The 22,765-nt window shown below is 47.0% G+C and overlaps 1 protein-coding gene across 3 annotated transcripts; it reads left to right on the forward strand.

Annotated features, from left to right (window-relative positions):
* The first annotated feature begins 626 nt into the window (after window positions 1-626).
* Window positions 627-21,709, forward strand: LOC147883771 (uncharacterized protein At2g23090-like). 3 transcript variants are annotated; one of them, XM_087398602.1, is made up of 4 exons: window positions 627-732; window positions 1,044-1,166; window positions 21,018-21,058; window positions 21,202-21,709. In XM_087398602.1, exons 2-4 carry the CDS (start codon window positions 1,088-1,090, stop codon window positions 21,319-21,321), a joined length of 240 nt encoding a protein of 79 aa, XP_087254728.1. In that variant the 5' UTR covers window positions 627-732; window positions 1,044-1,087; the 3' UTR covers window positions 21,322-21,709. The 3 variants fall into 3 exon arrangements, with proteins under 3 accessions (XP_087254728.1, XP_087254726.1, XP_087254727.1); XM_087398600.1 differs by having other exon boundaries at window positions 718-831; XM_087398601.1 differs by lacking the exon at window positions 627-732 and adding an exon at window positions 745-874.
* Window positions 21,710-22,765: the final 1,056 nt, after the last annotated feature.

Below are 22,765 nucleotides of genomic sequence, written 5' to 3' on the forward strand. Positions count from 1 at the left end.
CATTCTTATGTTTTGCCTAATGATATTCATACCGCCTAATCGTATTTAGAGAAATAAGACAACTCTCTGCACTTACTAGTGGCACTCTTCTAGCCCCACTAGCAGGCCATCGTCGATGCCCCATGTAGCTCTAGCCCAGCGTTGCAACTCCAAACCAGCATTATATCTCTAGTCCAACATCCATGAATTTCATGATTCTAGCTTAGCGTTCGAATGCTGGACATGGAGGTTGAATTGTTAGGCTCCATGAAGGGTCCTCTCTCCTAGGAAGGCTCCATCTGCTGATTTGCAACATTCAACTGATAGAAGCGATGGTAGCCGATCAAAGGTTCTTGATGTCAAGACACATGGGGTCACAGTAATTTGGCATGGAGATGTTGTGTCCCAAGTGCTAGCAAGGGCACAAGGAGTTGGTCTAAGGCTGGGTTCACACCATTCTGCGGCCATCCTCCGAAAGGTGGTGTGAAGGGTTGCCATCCTAGTTGGTAGGGGCGGGCACGGACACTGAAACACAAGATTTGTGTCCGACCCATTAAGGTCGCCCGGCAACTCCTTCAAATTGGACCATTCCATAGCGGATCCTCCAATTCTATTTCCTCCTCCATTGGGTGGTTCGAACCCACCTTAAGATATGGACGATTGAAATGGGGCGTGTGAAGAGACTTAAAGCGGAGGACACCCCTACTCGAGAATTTCTGCTCTTGCTAAGTTCCATATCCCTTGCATTCATTGGTAAGGGTTCCTTCCCTTCCTCCTCTGCACCTCGCATATTTCTTCCTGTGCATCCCTAGGTTATGTCAACAGAGGATTGCTTTGGATTTCCTGCATGCGGTTTTCATTCTTCCGCCTTCTTTGCCCAGATTTGGTCCATGAAGTTAACCCTTCGCCTTTCGTAGGCTTGATCAGACCTTATTGCCCTGGTTCCCTTCTTATAAGGGACTATGCGTTTAGATTGTTTTTTGTGGTCTCTTTAGGGTGGGTGTTTCACAACTCAGCTGCACTCCCTGTGGTATTTAATTACCGTCGCTTGTTGTGTCTCGCAGCGTGAACTGCTGTTTACAAAGGCTCGTGCCTTTGAAGCAAAGAAATGGGTGGCGGCAACGGTCAAAAAGCCAAGATGGCACGCGAACGGGCTCAAGATAAGGCCAAAGCGGCAGCTAACAAAGGTTGGTTGTGTTCCATTGAGCTATTGGGATTTTAATTACGTAGATTTGTGATTTTGTCTATCACGGACGTGCTTGCCACGCCTGTAGCATTATAGGGCTTTTAGGAACATGCCTTCTGGCTCCATGGGTATGCACTGGCACATTCACGAACGTTTGAATCTGTCCTCTCGTTTCGTACTTTTCTTGCCTTCATTTTTTTATGGATTATAATCCAACGCGGTCAGTGTAGGAAGGTACACCTTGTAGCCTGACGAGATATCTTCGTACTCGAGTGCTGGGTAAATTAATGTCCATCTGTGTTCGCCAATTATTATTGGAGTTTGGCAAGCCATACTTGACAGTCTCTTGGCAGCATGGATTTGTGGACCTTTTCCTTCTGCACGTTGCTATTGCATAGTAAGTATGAATTTGGTACGAGTTGTGAAGGAATGTTAAAACTTCTCCTAGCATCTTTTGGGATTGGCCCTTTCCAACAAGAATTTTACTATCCCAGGAAATTGTCTTGTAAGTAAATGTGCACAAGGGCACCACTAGTTGCTTCCAGTGTGGATTCGTTTACGAAGTAGTTAGTGCTGCAAACTGCTATGGATAGTGATTTGCTTTCGAATGATCATTCTCACAGTTATTTTTTGCTCATTCTTTGCCTTAAAAAAGGTACAATGGTGGATATTTTTGAAGCTGTGTATCTTGAGCCACACTCATAAAGTAGGGAATAAACTTAGGACCCAATTACTATTATAAGATGGATATCATTTTGTGCCCTCATTGGGGTATGCAGCCGAAGGGGGATAGTAATGGTTTTGTAGCGTTAAGTATCAAGAGTGTGTCTAGCTGTACTACTGCGGTAGAATTGCTATTAAGGATCAGTGTGACATTGCTAAAGAAGCAAAGCCCAAAAGACCTCTTGGAGGAGAGAGAATGCAACACTAAATACCTAAGCCCTAGCAAGGCAAGCATTTAACCCGACACAAGTGAGAGCCATTTGGGGTAGAAACCCTTATTGAAAATTATTCCAAGCATGCTCATTCATCACTAAAGTCTTCTTTAATGGTAGAACATTCCCTTCTATTACAAGGATTGGCATTAAATTCTCAAACGGCAAGTAGATATATGGTACTTCTAATTGTCCTCCATGCTATCGAGCTCCCCCTTTGCCTATGGATTGTTGACAGAAACATGAAGACCTTTTTATAAGTGGATATTCGAGTTTGTGTGGGTGTGTGGACATAAATGTGAGCATGGAGAGAGAGACACACGGATATAGATATTGTTATATCCATATCTATAATGACACATATGAAGTACAATTAGTAATACAATCAATAATCATAGTACACATGACAGCAAATCATAACTTTGCTTATGTATGACAACTATTTGAATTGTGTACATGTAAATGCTCCATGCATCGCTACTCTTTTCGCCTTAATATGAGCACAAGTATAAGACTTCTTAGTAACCATTTGTTACCAGTAGTCTTACTAGTGCCACATATTCCCTACATTCATAAGTTGATTTGGGAGCATTTGCCTTCAATCAGCATAAAATTTGGGCATATTTTTGGAATTTCAGATGTAATGAGGGTTCGTGTACCTGTACGCAATGTGCTTCCTAGAACTTGGATGGCTTTATCATGGAAGCTAGATATAAAGAGGCTTGAAAGTGTCTACTTCTGTAAGTGCCCTTTGTACCACTCATCACGTGGGTCTCTTCAAAATCTAGTGTTGATGCTTTAAGGATAAAATTCCATCCACGTAAAGCTAAGCACTTCTTATCATAGATGGTAGTAGTTTCAAGACCACCTTGCCTATTTCTTGTTGTGGGTAATTGTTTGAGGCCTTACTACTAGGCGGTGGCCTTAGTAAGTTGGTGGGGCACACGAGGTTTCAATAAAGGGCTTCGGCCTTTATGCTGGTGAGGCATCGATTTCTTTGAATATTTGATTAAGTAGCATTGTAGCATGTTTGCTATAGGTTAGTATCATTGGATGGTGGAGCAGAGAGAGCATTGGATGAAATTCAAAAGCATTAGGTATGCTTGCTATTGTGAAGAAGACATGTAGGGCTTATGCAACATATGTTACCTGATTTACATAAGCATAGGAAAGTTTGACCAACTTTTGAGCTTTTTGGAGCGTAGACGTGGACTATTCTTCTAGTGATAGAATAATGCTTTGGTTTAGTATGATGTGCTTAACCTCTAGCAATGGACATCAATGCTAGATATCTAAAAAGATACTTGCTTCTTTGGCCAAGTCCTACCAGCAGTGGAAGACTTTAACGGACTCCAACTCTATAGGCCATCTTCTCTCGGTTCTAGTGATGCCCTATGGGCCCTGGTATGTGCCTTGTAGGCATAGTTATAGGCACTCTAGTGTTTTAGTGCCTTTTATGCCACATAGGACATTTAGTCCTATGTGACACCTATGACACTTAGTCCTAGAATCTACCTTCAAGTACTATGTACTTTTCTTTTTCTCTAATCTAGTTGACGTGAGGGCTTATCTCCGTCGACTCCTGTACTTGCTCCTCTTGCACATCGTCCCTACAGTGGTATTAGAGCCTGGTTGGACCTGCCTCCTGTCCCCGGACTTGCACCTGCTTCCTGTACCCCATCTGTACAGTCCGTACGACTGTACGGACGTCCGTATAAATCATGCGTTAGTATATGTACATGCGTCGTACGTTGTGCTTGCTCCGTACGTACCTACGTTGTACTTGCTTCGTACATTGTACTTGCGTCGTATGTTGTACTTGCTCCGTATGTACTTGCGTTGTATTTGCTCCGTACGTTGTACTTGCGTCGTACATTGTACCTTGTATCTTCAAAGCACATGCTCCGTACAATCGTACTTGCGTCGTACCCACGTTGTACAGTTGTACTTGCACAACAGCTGTTCCGTACAAGATACCCGCTCCTACAATGGTACTCTGTACAAGTATACATGAAGTACTGACCGTACAGCTTGTACCTGCTCCAGGTGTTCCGTACAGTTTCGCACGTGTGAAACTGTCGTCAGGGTCCATACTTGTTTTGGCATTGGCTATGAACCAAGTACTTGGTTCTTGCTTGCTACACCTTTTTTGGGTCTCACTGCAATCATCTACAGATATTTAAAGTGTTGGGGCTTTTGCAAGACATTGGCAAATTTGGGGCTTTCGGTTCTTTTAACCGCATTTGGTTGCAATTTCTTGCTAGAACATTGGATTTTTGGGATTTGGTCTGCAATTTCTTGTTTGATTCCAGTACATTGGGTCAGATTGCAGGACGTTGAGTCACATTTGCAAGACATTGGGTCAGATTATAACACATTGGGTCACATTTGCAAAAAATCTCAGCAATTTGGGGTTTTTTTGTATTTGCCCTCTTTTTGGCCTATTTGCCATCGTTAAATTTGGGGCTTTTGCCAGATTTGCTGTTTTTTGCAATGAACATTGCCTGACACAGTCACATTTGGGTCAAGTTTGCATTTGCCCTTTGATTTGGGCTGGAAATTTGCAGAACATTTACTTGCAGACATTTGTTGTCATTTCTGGATAGCCAGCTCTTTGCAGTGATAGCCTTGAGGCTTTTGTTTTTAGAGGTCTCTTCTTTTCAGGGTATCTCATTTGCAATGGTTGGCAACAATCATGATCTATTTGGCATTCTTCGTGAAGATGATAAGTTGGATGGCACCAACTATCCGATGTGGTCTTATCTCATGAAACATTCTTGTTGCAAAGCATTTTTTAAATATTGTTTCTGGGATTGATTTGAGGCCAGCCAATGCTACAGTGGCTGCCCCTACTGCTGGTCCCTCTGTAGAGGGTACTCTTCCTGATGCCTTATCCTCTAGCACCCTTGCTGCTGCTCCTCCAACTCAGGAACAATCAAGATGGGATGCAAGAGATGCAAATGCACATTCCTGTATTGCTTTATCGTGCAAGAGAATCATTATTCCACACATCGGGTCTTGCAGGACAGCAAAGGATGCTTGGGACAAATTGGCTTCTCTTTATCAGATTCGCAATGAGGCACGTGTTGCATATCTAAGAAGGCAATTGCAGGAAGTCAGTATGAATGAAGGTAACTCTATTGATGCATACCTGACAAAGGTCAAGGACCTCATGGAACAACTTGCCAATATTGATGAGGTGGTGCCAAATTCTCAGCTTGTCAGTACCACATTGAATGAACTGCCAGATACATATCAAGGGTTTGCTACAACCCTTCGATTAGTGGCCATGGGTAATCCAGACTACTACTCTTTTGATTAGCTAGTCACTTTGCTTTTGCAAGAAGAGCAAAGTTGAGCTAATAGACAAGCTATTATTCTTGATCATGCATTTGCTTCACAGCAGATAGGAAGAGGCAAGGCTTCCAAGCCTATGGGCAAGCCTAAATATGGGCCTAACAGTGGCAATTCCTCCAATGCATCTAAAAATACAGCATCTAAAAATACAGCAGATAAGTCAAAGAAGAAAAGATGCAACTATTGTCGCAAGCCTGGGCATGAAATTTCAGAATGCAGGAAGCGTATTGCTTCGGAGAAAAAGAAAGCAGGATTGACAGTTAATGCCTCACATGCAATTGAATCCCACGAGCCAGCATATGCCTCACATGCACATGCTCTCCAGGATGATTGGGCATGGGCTGTCCATTGCTTCTTTGATCCCTCCCAAGTTGATGCACTCTTTACTGCTAATGATGCTCAGTCTTGGTATTTTGATAGTGGTGCTTCCAAGCACGTCACATCTTGCAGACAGTTGTTTCATTCCTTAGCTAATGCACCTTGTGGGGGATTTGTCACATGTGCTAATAATGCCTCCTATGCTGTAAAAGGAATTGGAGATGTGCAGCTCACATCCAGTTCAAGCCATCTTGTCATTCTGATTAATGTTCTCTTCGTGCTTGGAATAGAAGTCAACTTGATTTCAATTTCAGCAATTGCCACTTCAGGTTTCAGAGTGATTTTTGATGGATACAGAGGCCTAATATATGATCTTCGTGATGACAATGCCATAGTTCTCACTGGCACTTTGAAAAAGGGGCTTTATCACCTTGATGATCACTCAGCTGCACTCTCTATTGAAGCATTTGCTATTTCAGATTCACAGCTTGCTGAAACTCATCTTCGGCATGAGAGAATGGGTCATCTCAATTATAGAGCTCTTGCCAAGTTTTCACAGGACATGGCAAATGATGTATCTCAAATTCACACAGTTTCCAAACATGTGTGTGAGGGTTGTCTTTTGGGTAAGATGCATCGGTTTCCTTTTCAAAAGAATTGTCCAAAACTCTCACAAAGGAAATTGCAGCTAGTGCATAGTGATGTCTGTGGCCGAATGAGGACAAATGCCATTGGGGGGTACAAATATTTCATGACTCTCATTGATGACTTCACAAGATATTGCTGGGTATATGCTTTAAAAGCCAAATCTGAAGTGTTCTCATACTTTCAGAGGTGGCGGAATATGGTCGAGAATGAATCAGGATGCAAGCTTGTCACCCTCAACACAGATAGGGGAGGAGAGTATATGTCAAAGGAGTTTGATGCATTTTTGTCTGATTGACTTTGAGGAGACCTTTGCTCCCACATCCTGGATTACTACTATTAGATGTGTCATTGCCATTGCAACCCATCACCATTGGCAAGTGCACCAGGATTTAGCCCTCTTCTATGGTGATCAGGGTTCACTTACCATGCATGCTTACACGGATAGTGACTGGGCAGGTTGTTCCGACACCAGAGTGTCACATACCGGCAATTGTTTTTTGCTTGGTAGTTTATGTATCTCTTGGCTCAGCAAGAAGCACCAACAGTTGCCACATCTAGCTGTGAGGCCGAGTACAGGGCAGCCTTCACTGCTATAGTAGAGTGTGTTTGGCTTTGACAGTTACGTACAAATCTTTGTATTCGCCAGACATCCTCCACTATGGTCTACACTGACAGCCAGAGTGCTTTGGCCATTGTGCGTAACCCAGTGTTTCATGCGCGTACCAAGCACGTTACAGTTCACTATCATTATGTTCGAGAGCGGTTGTCAGCAGGAGACATAGAGTTGTCCTACCTTCCCATAGAGGAGAATATAGCAGATATGTTTACAAAGGCACTTCCTCGTCCCAAGTTCGAAGTCTTCCGACAGGCTTTACACTAGGTTCCCTTTGTTACATGATCTGACATACCTTGTACATTCATAGGTGGCTATATCCTTTTGGATGAACATGTGCCACCATGACCAGAAAATACCAGGTATTTTGAGACGTTTCCAGAATACTTCAGCCCATACCATGGAGGGGGGTTTGTAGGCCATCTTCTCCCGGTTCTAGTGATGCCCTATGGGCCTTGGTATGTGCCTTGTAGGCATAGTTATAGGCACTCTAGTGTTTTAGTGCCTTTTATGCCACATAGGACATTTAGTCCTATGTGACACCTAGGACACTTAGTCCTAGGGTCTACCTTCAAGTACTATGTACTTTTCTTTTTCTCTAATCTAGTTGACGTGACGGCTTATCTCCATCGACTCTTGTACTTGCTCCTCTTGCACATCGTCCCTACAAACTCCACATGTGCACGCAAGCATACTGAATTAGACAACATATGTGGAGAGATGTACAACCAAATAGAGAGCCTCCCGCATGCACACATCTCAAAAAAATGTAATGAATCAAGTACAATATTACCTCTAAAAATTACTACGTGGATGTATCTTTGTCCTATGTGTTGCTCTCTCTTTGAGCTAGATTTTTGGCTATGTCCTGCTCTCTCCTCTTGTAGTCTCTGCTCGTGTAGTGGGGCCTCTTGTAGGCTTTTGGTGGCTATTAGGAGAGCTTCCTCAATTACTTAAAATCCCCTCATAAGGGGGACTACTTATAGGAGCACTATAACCCCTTTGTCCCCTTATTTAGGCCAATTGATTAATTGCCCATCAGCCCGGATCAACCCCATCTTGGATGGCCCACGTAGTGCCCTAAAACAGTACTTTTCTAGGGATTTTGTGGGAAAATCTTGCTATATGGTTTTGAAAATTGGAGCACACTATCTTGAAGCCAAGGGCTATCTCTGTACAAATTTTCATCGCCAAAAGTATTCTACATTTTGCTCTATCGCATACCAGGTTGCTAGAGGACCGGATTTTTGAACTACTCAGAATCAGATGATTCTGACATCAATGGAACCGGGATGGTCCCTTGATCAAAAGCCCCAAGTCACTGTTGTGAAAGTCCAACATCAGAGCTAGATTAAGCCAATATTAGGTGACGTTGCTAGAATTTCTAAACATGCAGCGATCTCAGCATTTAAGGTGTCGAAGTGTGAATTGATTGCACCTAACAATTGAATGTTCATAGTACAAAATCCAGATGACAACTTAACAAGAGCCTAAGGGCTACATAGATGATAGATCAATCATCATAGATCAATAAACATAAGTATCATGCCAACAATCTATCTATGTCACATGGGACATGAATGAAATATGAATTCTGATACATATAATTGAAAGGAAACTTTTGACTCTCAAGACCCATCCTAATCTGAATTTACTAGGTCATTGCCACTACTAGCTCTAAAGTCACCATCGATACTGCCACTATCGATCTCAACTCCATTGTCGACATCCGTGATGGATGGCAAATTCGCGAAGTCCAAAGTGCCAAAAGTGGAAAAGTTTAGGGCTTTCAAGTTTTATAAAATTTCAAGAGTGTCTAAATGTGTCTTAAGGTAAGACACATGTCTTTAGTGTCTTATCATAAGACACTGGTGTCTTAACAACCATGGAACTTTCATTTCTCTGTTGTATGTGCTTGAGAATTGCAGTTTAAGGATGTGAAATTCGAGTACAAATTCCTACTCTCTGTCCTTGGTTTTAAAAGTAATTTTGGTTTTCTCTTCAGGTTGTTTTAAGCCATAAAAACTAACCCTGCACTTTATCAAACTACAATAATAGGCTCTCTTATTGTAGTACAATCATGAGTCTCAGCGTGTATACAATGTGATGTTGAACTTTTCACCATTTATTCAAGAAAAAAAGAAGTGTGCATCAGCTCATGTAAGTAGAAGGCGCATTTTGCGTTTGTGCTATCTGTGGAGATGTATCTTTGAGGGAAGGCCTTTTCGTGGTTGCAAGATTTGAAGGAAAAGCCCTCCCCTCCTATGATTTGGAACGAGTTTTGTGAGGCGCTCACAGAGGAATTCCTTCTTGGTGTAGATGAGTTTGACAATTTTCGTAAGCTTCAAAATCTGTTTAATGGCAAAAAGCCCTTGGATTCATTTATCCTCGAGTTTAGGGAGATCACTGCTAAATTCCCTAAGTTTAGTCGCCAGACTTTACCTTTTCTTTGTTTGTATAGTCTACGGAAAGACCAGAACAAGGTCAGGTGTAACAAACTTAAAACTCTTAATCATAACAATCCACTTTGCGTATAACATATAAGGACCAAGATCTTTGACAGCGTGTCCACGTGAAAAACTGAAGAAGAAAAACAAGGTAAAAGAAACATCGGGTCGGCAAATCCAAGTCAGAAAGGCTAACTAGACATTGGGCCTCTTGTCTCACAAGCTCTTGTAACTCCTAGGTCTGTTCCTTGGTTACTGTATGGTAAGAACTCTTTGAGAAATATATACTCAAAGCCGAACTGGGTGCTAGGTGTTTGTCCAATATCTTGCAACTTCATCTTCTATCTACATGTATGCCGCATGCCCCTTGTTGCCCAAAGGCAAGCTAGGAAATCGGGCAAACTTAAGTCTATGGAAATATTTTTATTTTCAGATGAATTTGGCCTAGGGGTGCAAGGCTAGGGGCATTAATTAATGTCCAAAGGGTACCTATGATTAAATGCGCATTAAGTGCAACTCCTAGTGCTATTAGCTTGGTCCTATTCATTAGAGTCAGTGGTTTTGTTCACTAGAGTCATGTTTTAAAAAGTGACCCACTAGAGGTCCTATTTACTAGGGTCACTGGTTCTATACACTAGGGTCATGACTTAAACAATGACCCCCTAGGGGCATTAATTTCCCACGTCCATTTGCCATGTGTCTTGAGTGTGTGCATGCTTGGGCTGTATGCTTGACTTGTGGCGCCTGTGTGTCCCATCTAGAAGCACCTGGAAGGTCTTGGAGCCCTACCCTATCCTACCGTGCTGTTCTAGGTCTTCATCCCTACCAGAGAGTCTTTCATAAGACTGTGGCGGATTTTTGCATGCTCTCCCTTTGCTGGCTGAAGACGTTTTTGATGATTTCTCCACGACAGATCTTCTCCCGTTGGTGTTTCCTGCTGCTGGCATGCTCCATGGGCTTGAGCTTCTCCATTCTGGGCCTTTTTTGATGTTTTTCTCGACAATGCTTCCTTTTCATTGTCTGAGGCCATATTCCTGATCGCCTATCTCTTGGCTCGTGCCGGGTGCTGTGCGCACTGAATTCTTCCTCAGTTTGGTGGACGATTTCATGGCGGTCCTCTTGCCAGGGTCTGCTAGCTGCTGGTCTACCATCTTTTGGGGCTGTTTCGAGCTGAAACAGGCTCCATCTGCTGGCCGAACTCTTATCTTCTTCTTTTGTTGTGTGCATCTGCTACTCTTGTTAAGTTTTGGAAGGTTGGATGCCCTACCATTGGCCCGGAAGAGGATTGGGGCACTGGTTGTGATTCTCTCTTCCTGGGGAAGCAGTGACAAGCCTTGGACTCAGTGATGGCCTTGATTTGTGTGGATGCATTGCTTGGTATGATGTTGGGTTATTGCGCTTGTGATATGCTTGGCTACTGAAGGGAACCAAGAGGATAGCACTGGGAGTTGGTCACTTGCATAGCCACTAGTTGGCATTGTACTGGGTTGCACTTGCGAGTGAGTTCAGGAAGGAATCCCTTGTAATGGAACTAACCGGTGAATAAATAAATACCGCAAGGGGCGCCAAGTGTTGGGGCCAACAGATGTCACTGTGTATGCTTCTTGAGTAGGGGCATTCTAGCCTCTGTTGTTTTTGTCATTCAATGATGCTATGCTGTGGAATTGCATGGAATTGTATGCTCTAAGTATTGTGTTTGGGCAATGGCAATGGAACATGGTGGTTGTATTTTGGTGTTGTGAGAAAGTAGAGTAAGATATACTACCCTTTATCAGTCAAAGGCCGGTTGCAAATGTTGCTCGAGTGGATTACATACTAAATAAGTAATGAATGAATCTTAACCAAAGCACATCTGTCCACACGAATATTGTGCAAGAAGCTAGTGAGACTCTCACAAGCTATTTTGTTGAGTAGTGGCTACACATATTTTTTAATTGCAAAATCATGGAAATATCAAGGAGACCTGTCTGTAAATGTCACCCATAACCACTATGGGCCTATGTGTCAGAGTCGTAAACTATGCATCAAGCATGAAAAACACATGCACTTGAGCCATAACAATCCCAAATTTAGCAAGTTTGTTTGTTTGAGCAACGAAGGAGAGGCGCACTTCAACATGAATGCAAGCACACTATTGCATTGCTTTTGATGGCTTGTGCATCTCATACCATAATCTAGTTCATAGATATACTATGGCATTGACTCTCAAGCTCTGCATGCACAGATGATGCTGCAATCCGCCAACAATGACTATTCTTTATCTCACAAACTCAGGAGTGTTGGTGGTGGCACCATGTAGCGAAATTGACCTGCAGCAATTCCCAAGCAAGCAGTTGCATATACTTGTGCGATTCAATGTTTGCAATCCGCGTTTTGCTCAGTTTTGAATTGTTCTTTCAAGCTGTTCCAATTGCACGTGTGTAGATCAACAGTTACTATGTTGCTGGTATTGCAATAATTCTTTCTATGGCCCTTCACAGGCAGCCTCTTCTAGGAGGACTGTATTTTTTCGAGTTTGGAGGGGTTCTCCCTTTTTCTCGGAGGTTGCTACCGGATTGAGATGGCACTATCAGCCCCAATCCTTTCTTTTTGGCTTTTGAGCTTTTCATGCATTGCATGGTGTATCCTGTATTCCCGTATGGAGCTTGCTCTAACGGTTTTGTTTAATACTTAATAGAAGTCTCTTTTTTGCCCCAAAAAAAAAAATCTTTCTATCTTGAGTGGTGCGTTGCCCTATCAGCTAGATTTAGATGCTCGTTTGGGAGAGACTAAAATGAAATTGTTTAGACTTCGCAAGCAGTTGTAGCTTGAATGAAGAGATTTTGGAGTACTTTTTGATTAGCCTTCTCCTTTAATGCTAGCCTTCGTCATGGCTGAGTCTGCCCTTCACCTCCGGAGTGCCGACATAAGCTCAGTACGAAGACTTTGTATAAATGAATGCTCAAATATGTGTGGGTGTGTGGATTTGTATGTGTGAGAGCATATTTTTATACTATGGTCTACACCCACTGTTGGGCGCTGATGACGTCAGTGGGGATGTCATAGTAGCTAGTCCCTGCTATGCATGATGGAGTTTGGTTTTCAATCTTATGAGTGACTATCGTGAGATTGAAACTGCACTATGTTGTCTTTAGAGGATGAGTTTGGGAAAGTTCCTGGATTCATCTAGGTATATGTTGCTTGATGTCTGACCATATGCATGACTTGGCTGCTATGTTACATTGATGCACTGGACTTCTAAATGGTTTAGATATCGGTGTTGGAAGGTCTGTACGACGCACATGTAGATTTCTTGCAAGGCTATGCGGTTACCGGTAGATTTGGCTCCTGTCTCTTTACTCCAAATATCTAGAAGCACCTCTTGCCACCCCCAAGAGCAGCAGTCACACTCCATCTAAGGGCGGTACTCCACTGACCCCGAAAGCATTCTAATTCATCAAGTTTAGGACAATCTTTGAGGGGATATTTTCCTATTTTTTTTTTCGCAAAAAGTAGTGCTAGTTATATTACTTGAAAGCGAGAGTACAAGAAGGCCTGAAGGCCAGCAGGCTGTAATCACAAAACGGATTCAGTCCGAGAAGTCAAAATGCTAAATACAAGCCTCCTAGGGCATAATCATTGGAGAGTGGACAAACAGCCACGGTGGAGGGGCGTAATGCCACTGAAGACTCTGAGTGGAGTGCTGGAAGAATAACTCCCGGTGGTCCCAGTCGCGAAGGAAACGTCGTCTCTTTTCCTTCCCTGCCCGGGACTCTCCCTGAATCTGATCCCACTGACCCTTGAGCGTGTGAATGATCGTGCTCCAAATATCTGTGAGGGTCTGGGTAGTAGAAGAAGTCTGAGCTCCTACAGTTTGCGCGCATCTGGAAGTCCAGATATGCCAGCCTGTGATGCTCCCTATGATCTCCCAAACTGGGTGCCGAGGCATCGCTCATGCATCTGTCTCTGTCAAATGCCATGGGAAGCTGTCCATGTATGCCCAAGTGGCCTGCGTGATGAAAAAGACGAGATCTTGTCTAGAGAACTCATAGGCCAAGTGATGTCCCGGCTCAGTGCTGCACCAACAAACGGCTCCCCAAGTGATCGGTCCTAGCTCGGGTGTAGCCCTAGCTAAGATCCCCATGATTCCCTTCCAAACCGTCTGCGCGTGCGAGCAGCTCCAAAGGCAATGCTTCAGGGACTCCTCCTCCTGAAGACACATCTGGCAATGCCACCAACTGGAAGCCCCTTGTGTGCCACCATCCAAAGGAAGTAGATCTTCCTCGGACGCCAACTAGCCCAAAGAGTCTTCCAGAAAGTGCGAAGAAAGACCAAGGATATCCTCTGGGCATACCACCTATGTGCCTGTGTGGGTAGCCCACGCTGGAGAGCCTCAAGAGCACGCCGACCCGTGCGTGCACTGTAAGAAAAGAAGAGGGTAGGGTTCTCTGAGGTCTCCGACGGTGGCCAAATCCACTCCCCTGGGTCCCACTCCACCTCTGACAAGGAACGGCCCTCCCATATCCAGAGTCTCCAATCCTGGTCCTGCATAATCAGGGGGTCTATATGCCAAGTCTTCCCTTGCAGCCCTACAATACGAAGGCGCTGCCAGGGAAGCTGGGGGTCGATCACGGCCTCTCTGCTCTGTAGGCGACTGTCATCAGTGATGGAGAAGAAATGTACCGAAGAATCCGAGAAGAGGCCTGCCACCACCAAAGGAATGCCTCGTGGAGTGAACTGTCCTAGCCACCTCTCATCTCCCGGGAATCGTTGTCCGGTGCCTACGGGAATCCTCCAACCTGCAGGGATGGCAGCATCAATCTCCGCTTGCCGAGCCTGGATCCCACGTGCCGTACCTACTACTGCTGCCAGCTCGCCTGGGCTCATCCGACTGTAGACGTCCCTCCAAACCCGGAATGAGCGCGCAGGCCCATGCGCCCAGAGCGCCGAAGGGATATGGGATCTCTCTCCAAGCTGACGACCTATATCATCTGTCACCTGGTTATTCCAGATCAAGGGCTGTCTGTCTGTCTCCTCTCGGCAACTAGGGGGAACCTGGGAAAGGTTGTGTCGCAACTTCCTCCAGACCAAAATGAGGCTACGGAGGAAGGGGGAACGGGGCTGAGTCAAAGGAGCTGAAGTGAAGATCCAACGAAGAGAAGGCTGCCAAACACCCCCTCTCTGGGGAGTACACCCACTGAGACCATGCTGTAGCAAGAGCTTCCACGTCTGTCCTCCTGGGGTCAGACTGCGGATGACTAGCTTGCCGAGAAGTGCCTGACTCTGCAGCTCTGGATCTATGATAACAAGGCCGCCCTCTGCCTGGGGGAGAATGACCGTCTGCCAGGCGACCCTAGCTCTGGTGGTGCTGGAACCGTCTGAACCAGACCATAGGAAGTTCCGCACCAGTCTCCTCAGCTGGGCTACACAAGACCTCGAAAAACACCAACAAGAGGCCACATACCAAGCAGTGGCAAGGACCTGGTTGACCACAAGGGCCCTGCCTGCCAAGGAAAGCCGAGCCGTGCTCCAGAAAGCAAGCTTCCGTCGTATGGAGGCTAGGACCGGCAAGAATTGCTGAGCCGGTGTGATGTCCAGGCCTACCTGGAATCCCAGGTAACGTGTCGTCTGTCCTCTAGGGATCTAGCGAAACCCCAGGAAAATACCCCACTGTGAGCTGGCTCTCGGATCTGTAAGAAAACCAACTGACTTATGCCAGTTGATTTTCGCCCCAGCCGCAAGGCAAAAAATCTCTAGGGATAGTCTCACTCGCTCCAGTGACTCGACATCATCCTGCACATATAGGGCTGTGTCGTCTGCATACTCGGAGTCCAGCAGCTCGGCATCCTCTCGAATAGGGAGACGCATCCCGCGAAGACCAGTGGTACAAGATCGAAGGAAGTGTGTCATGGCCTCCGCAAAAAATAGGAAGAGGTAAGGCGCTAATGGACAGCCCTGACGCACCGAGCGCTCGAGTGTGAATCTCTCCCCCATCCTGCCGCTAATGATGACCTGACTGGAGGCCGATCTGTAAAGGCTAGCAATACCTCTGATCCACTCGTCTGGGAAACCGAACCGAGCAAGTGTACCTTCCAAGAAGGACCAGTCTACCCTGTCGTACGCCTTCTCAAAGTCGAGAAGGAGTATGGCAAGGTGCTGACCACTGTGCTGGGCCCATTCCGTCGCCTCTGAGAAAGTGAAGATGTTGTCCAAGATGCTGCGATCTTGGACAAAACCAGTCTGGGTGTCATGAATCAAGTCGTGTAGCAGGGGGCGGATGCGACTACTGATCATCTTGGCGAGGATTTTGTAGGTAGTCGGGAGGAGGGTGATTGGGCGCCACTGTCTGATCTCCTGGCGGTCCCCCCCTTTGGGGATGAGGCAAATCAGGCTTGTCGCAAGGCTCTCTGGCATCTGCCCACTGGAGAAGATGTGCTGGAAGGTTGCGAGCAAGGGTCGGTGGATCTGCTCCCAAAAGGTGGTGAAGAAAGCTCTAGAGAGGCCATCCTCACCTGGGCATTTCTGCCCATCAATAGCACTCACCGCATCCTGCATCTCCGCAATCCGCAACAGTGAAAGGTGCGAGAAGGGTGTCGCTCATGCTGGGCTGCACGAATCTCGGTGTAGATCTCCACACCTCCTCCCTGCAAATGCGGCCACGAGGGTCTGGGGGCTCCTGCTGGAATAATGATCTGTAGAAGTCTGTCGCCAAGTCCCGGACCTCATCTGGATCTGTCATGACACTACCATCCTGCGTCCTAAGAGAACGGAGCTGCTCCCCTGCTGACCTCTGTCCATGAGTCCTGAAGAACTCTCTGCACATCCTGTCGCCTTTCCTAGCCCAGAAGGACTTGGAAGCATGAAATGAAAACTCTGAGCGACGCTGGGTAATCTCCTCTAGCATGGCTCGGGCCCGAACCTCCTGCTGTCTGAGCTCCTTAGAGCCTGAAGAAGACTGCTGCATCCTCTGAATCGAGGCGAGATCACGTCTGAGACCCCTCTCCCGTGCCCAACACCGCTGTCTGACCTGAATCGCCTCTTGTTGGCAAATGCGGCTAGACTCAGCAAGCGCCTAAGCTACCTGTGCTGCCATATCCCTGGTGGGGTCCCACTCCTGCTCCCAAAGGTCCACTGTCCTGCTGTGAACCGCTGCTCTGGTGTAGATGGAATCTGGGATCCGGCATGAACGTGGAGGTGAGGACTGAGAGGCCGAGTCCAGGACTAGGATGACTGGGGCATGGTCTGAAAGTGTCGTCCCTGGAACCACTCCTGACTCTCCTCCTCTGCCAAGCGCCCAATCACTAACATAGAAACGGTCCAGCCGCTTCAGGAGTCTGCCTCCCTCCCTCCTGTAGCCCCAAGAGAAGTCCAGACTCCCAGGCCATCTGCGAAAGGACGGCTCCCTCCAGCTGTCCCGACCTCCCACTGCAAAGAGGAAGGAGTCCCAATCTGCCTGCTCTGCCTGAGCTATACCGAGGAACTCTGGGCCCCTTCCCTGCTGATCCTCTAAGGTCTCAAGGTTGTTGAAGTCCCCTCCTACAATCCAAGAGTCCATCTTTGGCAACAGGTCTGTCAAGGATCTCCAAAAAACGGATCTACGGTTGAGATCAGTCGGTGCGTAGATATTGAGGATACCGATGCGGGATCCCTCAATATGCAGGCCCACCCAAAGCGCACGTCCTGGGATCAAAGTGCCAAAGACAAACACATGCTGAACTAGAGAAGCGTCGATGGAGGTGCAGACACCCCCGCTTCTCCCCTGCTCGCCAATCGAAGGTTCCCAGTAGGTGTGGGAGCGTCCTGTGAGGACCTTCCCACAAATACTGGTCTGTGACGCCGAAAGCTTGTGTTCCTGTAGTAGGAGCACATCTACCTTTCCCACCAAAGCTGGCTGGAGCTCCTGTCTGAGCACCATCTTCCTGGGGCCACGGGTGCCTGATGAGTGGAACCCGTTAACGTTCCAAGAGATAATGCGTAAACTCATGAGGAGGGAAGGTGAGCCACAAACAGCTGTCTGCTTGCGGTCGAAGTCGAAGTGGTCGGAGGATGTCCTGTGTGGAGACGAAGGCGCTTTTGTGAAGGTTTCGAAGGAGAGGTCGGATCATCGGACCCATCCTCTAAAACCTTCAGCAGAGGGAAAAGGCCCTTCGTCCCGTGGTGGTAAGCTCTCTCTAACCAGTTGGACGCCTCTGCCAAGGAAATGCCATAGAAGCCCGCAACCTCTGAAGTCCTCCAGGGACGAAGCCCTTCTGCATAGGCCCACTCCAGCAGTGGCCTAATAATGACCAGGAGTCGAAAACGATTGGCGCTGTGGCGCCAACGCAGACGAACATCACCCTCCTGCCACTGCTGCTGAAGAAGCTCCGCTGCTCTGCTACCAATCCAGTCCTGCACCTGCTCCTGGGTCTGGTCACGTATCGTCTCCCAAACATTTTCATTCGTCCATTGCTCATTCCCTTCACTGGAGATAGTGAAGGAATAGCTAGGACCATCGTGCGGAGCCAGAATGGACACCTTACCCTCCGCCCCCTTGCGGAGGAAGAAGATGCTGATGTCTAGGCATGCGGGAAAGGAGCCAATACCCACTGCATCCAAGTAGTCCCAAGGACCTGCTCCATAGAACTCCAATGGAAGAGCTCTAGGAGCAGCCCTTGGGCTTGGGGACGAGGATGAGGAGTTTGAACCGGAGGGAGGGGTGCTGGCCACCTGTGGGGAAGGGCCTCTCCCGTCGTCGGGCTCGGAGGGATGGACGAGGGTGAGGTCTGTGCTGGCTTCGGGGCTGTAGGTGGTGCAGGTGGAGGAGGGGGGGATTCCTTCTGTATCATGCTCGAGGAAGGGAGTGGCACGGAAACCACTGGTGCGGGGGGGGGGGGAACCTGGAGGGGGTGGGGGTCGGAGAATCGAGGAGGGGGGGGAGGGCGGGATGAGGGCTGAGGGGGAGGTTGGCTAACCTTCTCCTTTCCCTTCTCCTTCCCCTTACCGGGCTGCTGATGAGTAGGGATCATCTGAGGGGGCTCTTGCTGTGGCTGGGAAGGTTTTTTGGGGCCTGCTTTGTTGCCCTTCCGTTTTCGTTTGACTTCCGTCCAGCCTTCCCCTTCGGGAGGGGATGTCGCTGACTGGAGCGGAGTATCCTGAGCTGCCTGACTGGGGGTCTTCTGAAGTTCCGTACCTGTGAAGCGAGGACATGAGCGAGCTTGGTGCCCGAAGCCGTGGCATCTCAGACACTGGTTTGGGCGACCAGTGACCAGAATGCGCTGAGTCACCACACCTGTGTCGTCTCTATCTCGAACTCCGAGGGGATGCTCTGTGGATCAAGGACTGCCACTTTAACACGTGGCACCCCTTGGGCTGCCGCCGCATCAATGTAGGTGTCTTGCATAGGCCAACCAAAGTGCGCCTCCAGGTCCTTGATGATCGGGCGAAGCTCGGTTGCGAGACCTGGGAAGATAAGGGTAACTGGGTGTGGAGGAATACGAAAGCGGGCGTCGAAGTCCGCTACACTGAAGCCCTTGTACCAAGGGACCATGAGAATGATCTTCCCACCCACAGAAGTAGGGGATCGTCTGACCATGTCGCTCGCAGCCTGTGCATGCTTCAACCTAGAAAGTCTTTGGCAAATCTTTCCCTTTCATCATACTCCTGCCCATTTCACAGATGACGCGCATCTTGCATTTTGCTGCTCGAGGAGAGCTTAAGCCAGAAAATGCCACGTCCCATGAGTGCAACCTCCTCAATATGGCTGTCCTCGAGGTAGAGGGTGGACTGCAACCAGTCCCTGATGTCTGCTCGTGAAGGGGAGTAGCCAATGACCCTCCCATAAATTGATGTCTGGGAGAAGTCCGTGGCGGCCTGCTTCACCAAGGAGACCTGGTGCTCTGTCAATGTGACGCGATAGGCTGATGGAGGGGGGGGTCCGTCTGGGCCACCGGTTCTGGGCACGTAGCCGCCATATCGCTTGACTAACTGTGAACTCCCAAGGTGGGGAAGGAAAAGGAAAAGGAAGGGGGGAGGAAAGGGAAGCGAAGCGGGGGAGGGGAGGTGAGGTGAGGGTGGGGTGAGGTGAGCTTTTATTATTTTATTAAAAAAAAAAGGGTGAGGTGAGGTGAGGTGAGGCGAGGGTGGGGTGAGGTGAGTGGAGTGGAGATCGGGTGAGGTGAGTGGAGAGGGGGTGAGGTGAGTGGAGAGGGTGGGGGCGTGGAGCGGAGCGGGTGAGGCAGGTGGGTTAGGTGAGCGGAGCGGTGGTGAGGTGAGCGAGCGGGCGGGTGGCGAGGCACGAGGAGCGGGCGGGATAAGGCGGGGAGGGTGGGTGAGTGGAGCGGAGTGGCGAGGAGTGAGGCGGGGCGGGGTGAAGGAGCGTGGCGAGAGGAGGGGGGAGAGCGACGAACGGAAGAGCGATGAGGAGAGGGGGAGGGGGAGCGTGGTGGAGAGGAGGAGAAGCGTGGCGGAGAGGGGGCGGCTGGCTGCGCGGCAGCAGCTAGCGGAGGGAGAGGGAGTGGCCGCGCAGAAAGCGAGGGGGGGGTAGACGGGGCACGACGGGGAGGGAGGGAGCTCGCAGGACGTTCAATCACAGGATATTTTCCTATTTGCCTAGCCTAGTCTGTGGTCTTACCCAAGAAGGCTCGGCAATGTAATTTCACTGCACCAAATATGCAGTTTCTTAGACAAGGCAATGGGACAAAGAACCCAAAGCGGCTCTTTTTAAACATTGCAAGAGCAAAAGACAACACACCATGCATGTCAGCCATATGCTTGAAATGTTGAGGTCGCATCAGCTTTATGCTGAGGCCAGCAAATGGACCTCTCTCTCTCTCTCTCTCTCTCTCTCTCTCTCTCTCTCTCTCTCTCTCTCTCTCCAATTATCTGATTAATCTTCTCCCTGTTTAAGGTAAGCCCTTTCCTACAAGTGAAAACATGAATGGTTTTTAAAATGGTTATAATGTCAGATTGGAAGATCAATGTGAGCTTTACGTAGACACAGATTCATCAAGGTTTTCGCGAATGCAAACTTAGGCATGGACTAACAGTATCTATCTACACATGCCTGTCAGCTTCAAATCATACAGCACAATCTAGGCTCACCCACAAGCTAGGGAGTGTGCTTGGAATTGTATCTGACTTCTAGGCTGAATTGCCTGCTGAGGGCATCTGCTTTGTCAGGCATCTTGACTGATCTTAATTTGTCCAAACATTACTTAGCCTCTCAAATGCCAACATGCGGCTGTCATACTTGAGTGGGTGTGGTATGATGATGAATATTCCTCAACAGTTGCGTCTGAATGGGATTCTAGTTTGCAGTCTTCCTTCTGGTTGTTGCAGGTTTTCCCCCTTCAAATGCAAACATCTCTTAAGATATTTGATTAGGAATGACACATGCCAGTCTGTAAATACAAATGTTCATAAATTGGGGACACATTCAAACATGCGTTTGGTGAGAAAGAGATCATAGAGTATAGATCTTGCATCCTCATCAAGACTGCTGGAATTTTTCGTTGTTGCTATAGTTTCCTGAAGATTGCTGCCAGAGGTTGCTGACTTTCATTGCTTTGGGGATGCAGGTAGTCAGCTAGAGTCCAATAAAAAAGCTATGTCAATTCAGGTAACGTGGGCTTGGGCTTTGTGGAATGTTGATCCTATGGTGTCAACTTCAGTCAATGATTTTTCAATACTTTGATAGGAATTTCTATTTTCTTTAATTAGCGGTTGTATATATATTTATGCATATATATTTGGATTTTGCAGTGCAAGGTGTGTATGCAGACATTCATGTGTACAACAAGTGAAGTGAAGTGCCGAGAACACGCTGAAGCAAAGCACCCTAAAAATGACGTGTATCAGTGTTTCCCTCATCTCAAGCATTAGAATTTGGCCATCATGTCTTTCTTATGATGTGGAGACCCGTGTCTCAAGCAAGTGCGAGATATCTGGAGATCGTTTCTACGTATGTACATATGCTGGGTAACGTACTGCAAAAATTATTGCAGCAACGTGTTTTCCTAGGTTGAGGTTAGAGGATCGTTACTGCACTCCAACACAACCTAGCAGGAAGTATAGGTTCATAGCAGCTCAGCAGCATTGATGTTGAAACCAAGTATTATTGTGGTAGCACTGTTATCGTAGTTTTTTGTCCATGATACATATATATATCTGGGGTTTTCCACTGTTGGGACTATTTGAAAGTTGTGTTCTTAGCCTCGATATTTGTTAAGTTTGAATGGGTAATTCTCACATCAGTTTTTTTGTTACCAAATACAGTACATATTTTGAATTGAGTAATTTTTAAGGTCATTATAATTTGATGTGTCCTGATTATTTCCTTTCCTTGGAACTGCTGTAACATAAAATTTGTGCCCCCCAGAAATTTATTTCTATATTTGAGTGAGTTGAGGTTTAGACAATGATTAGATCCTTGGAGTGGCTCTATGATCGACAACTGCTTCGTTGTTCAATCCTAGTTACAATTAATGGCCGAAGTGGTATTACTCGCCAATTCGTTGGATGCATTTTGTTGGTATCTCAGAAATTGAAACTAGTTTTATGACAACACGATTTAGAGCTTAGATCATCACCTAATTGAACATTCTCTCCCCCCTCCCAGCTGCCTCGGTAGCCCCAGCACTAGTCCGTTGTGTCCCTCGCCTACAGCATAGCTGCCACCACAGCCCGTCTTGCTGCCACAGCACTGACCCATTTCGTTTCACCTCCCTTCCAAGGTTTTGCCTACAAGATTTCACCTCTAAGGTGCTAAGGTTCTTCTACGGGTCACCGCCAGTCTGATTTATATTTCAGTTCAGCACAGTTCGTCTAAGTTTGGTTTAGTTAGGCTCAGCCCAGCAGTCCAGTTCAGTTGAGTTTCAGTAGTTCAGTCGCTTCTTAATCCAGTTCAGTTTCAACTCAGTCCATTATACCCCAGATTGGGCTAAACCCTTGGCCCAACCTAGAGATTAGGGCCAGCATTGGGATAAGCAGTTTTATACAAGCCAACATGGAGCCTACCATGAAGTTGTTTGCTACCTCAATCACGACCTAACAGGATCTCTTACTCGATTGATGCAACTTTTTCTCGGACTCCTAGCGCTAAGGCATACCACCAAATGAAGGCCATCTCAAATCTCGGGAGCGCATCTATTACCTAGAGCTTGAAGTTCGAGAGCTCAAGCTTAGGCTTGCAACTCTAGAAAGGAGGGTTAATGATATGGAGGGTAAAGGAAAGCAAGAAGTCGTTCATGAGGCAATACAAAAATGTAATGCATTTCCTTTGTGACACTACGATTGGTTTCTAAAGTGCAATTGGTTTCGAAAGTGC

This window comes from Dipteris shenzhenensis, chromosome 27, assembly GCF_047967505.1.
Source record: "Dipteris shenzhenensis isolate YYH24624 ecotype China chromosome 27, Dip_SZ_1.0, whole genome shotgun sequence".
Taxonomy (NCBI): Eukaryota; Viridiplantae; Streptophyta; class Polypodiopsida; order Gleicheniales; family Dipteridaceae; genus Dipteris; species Dipteris shenzhenensis.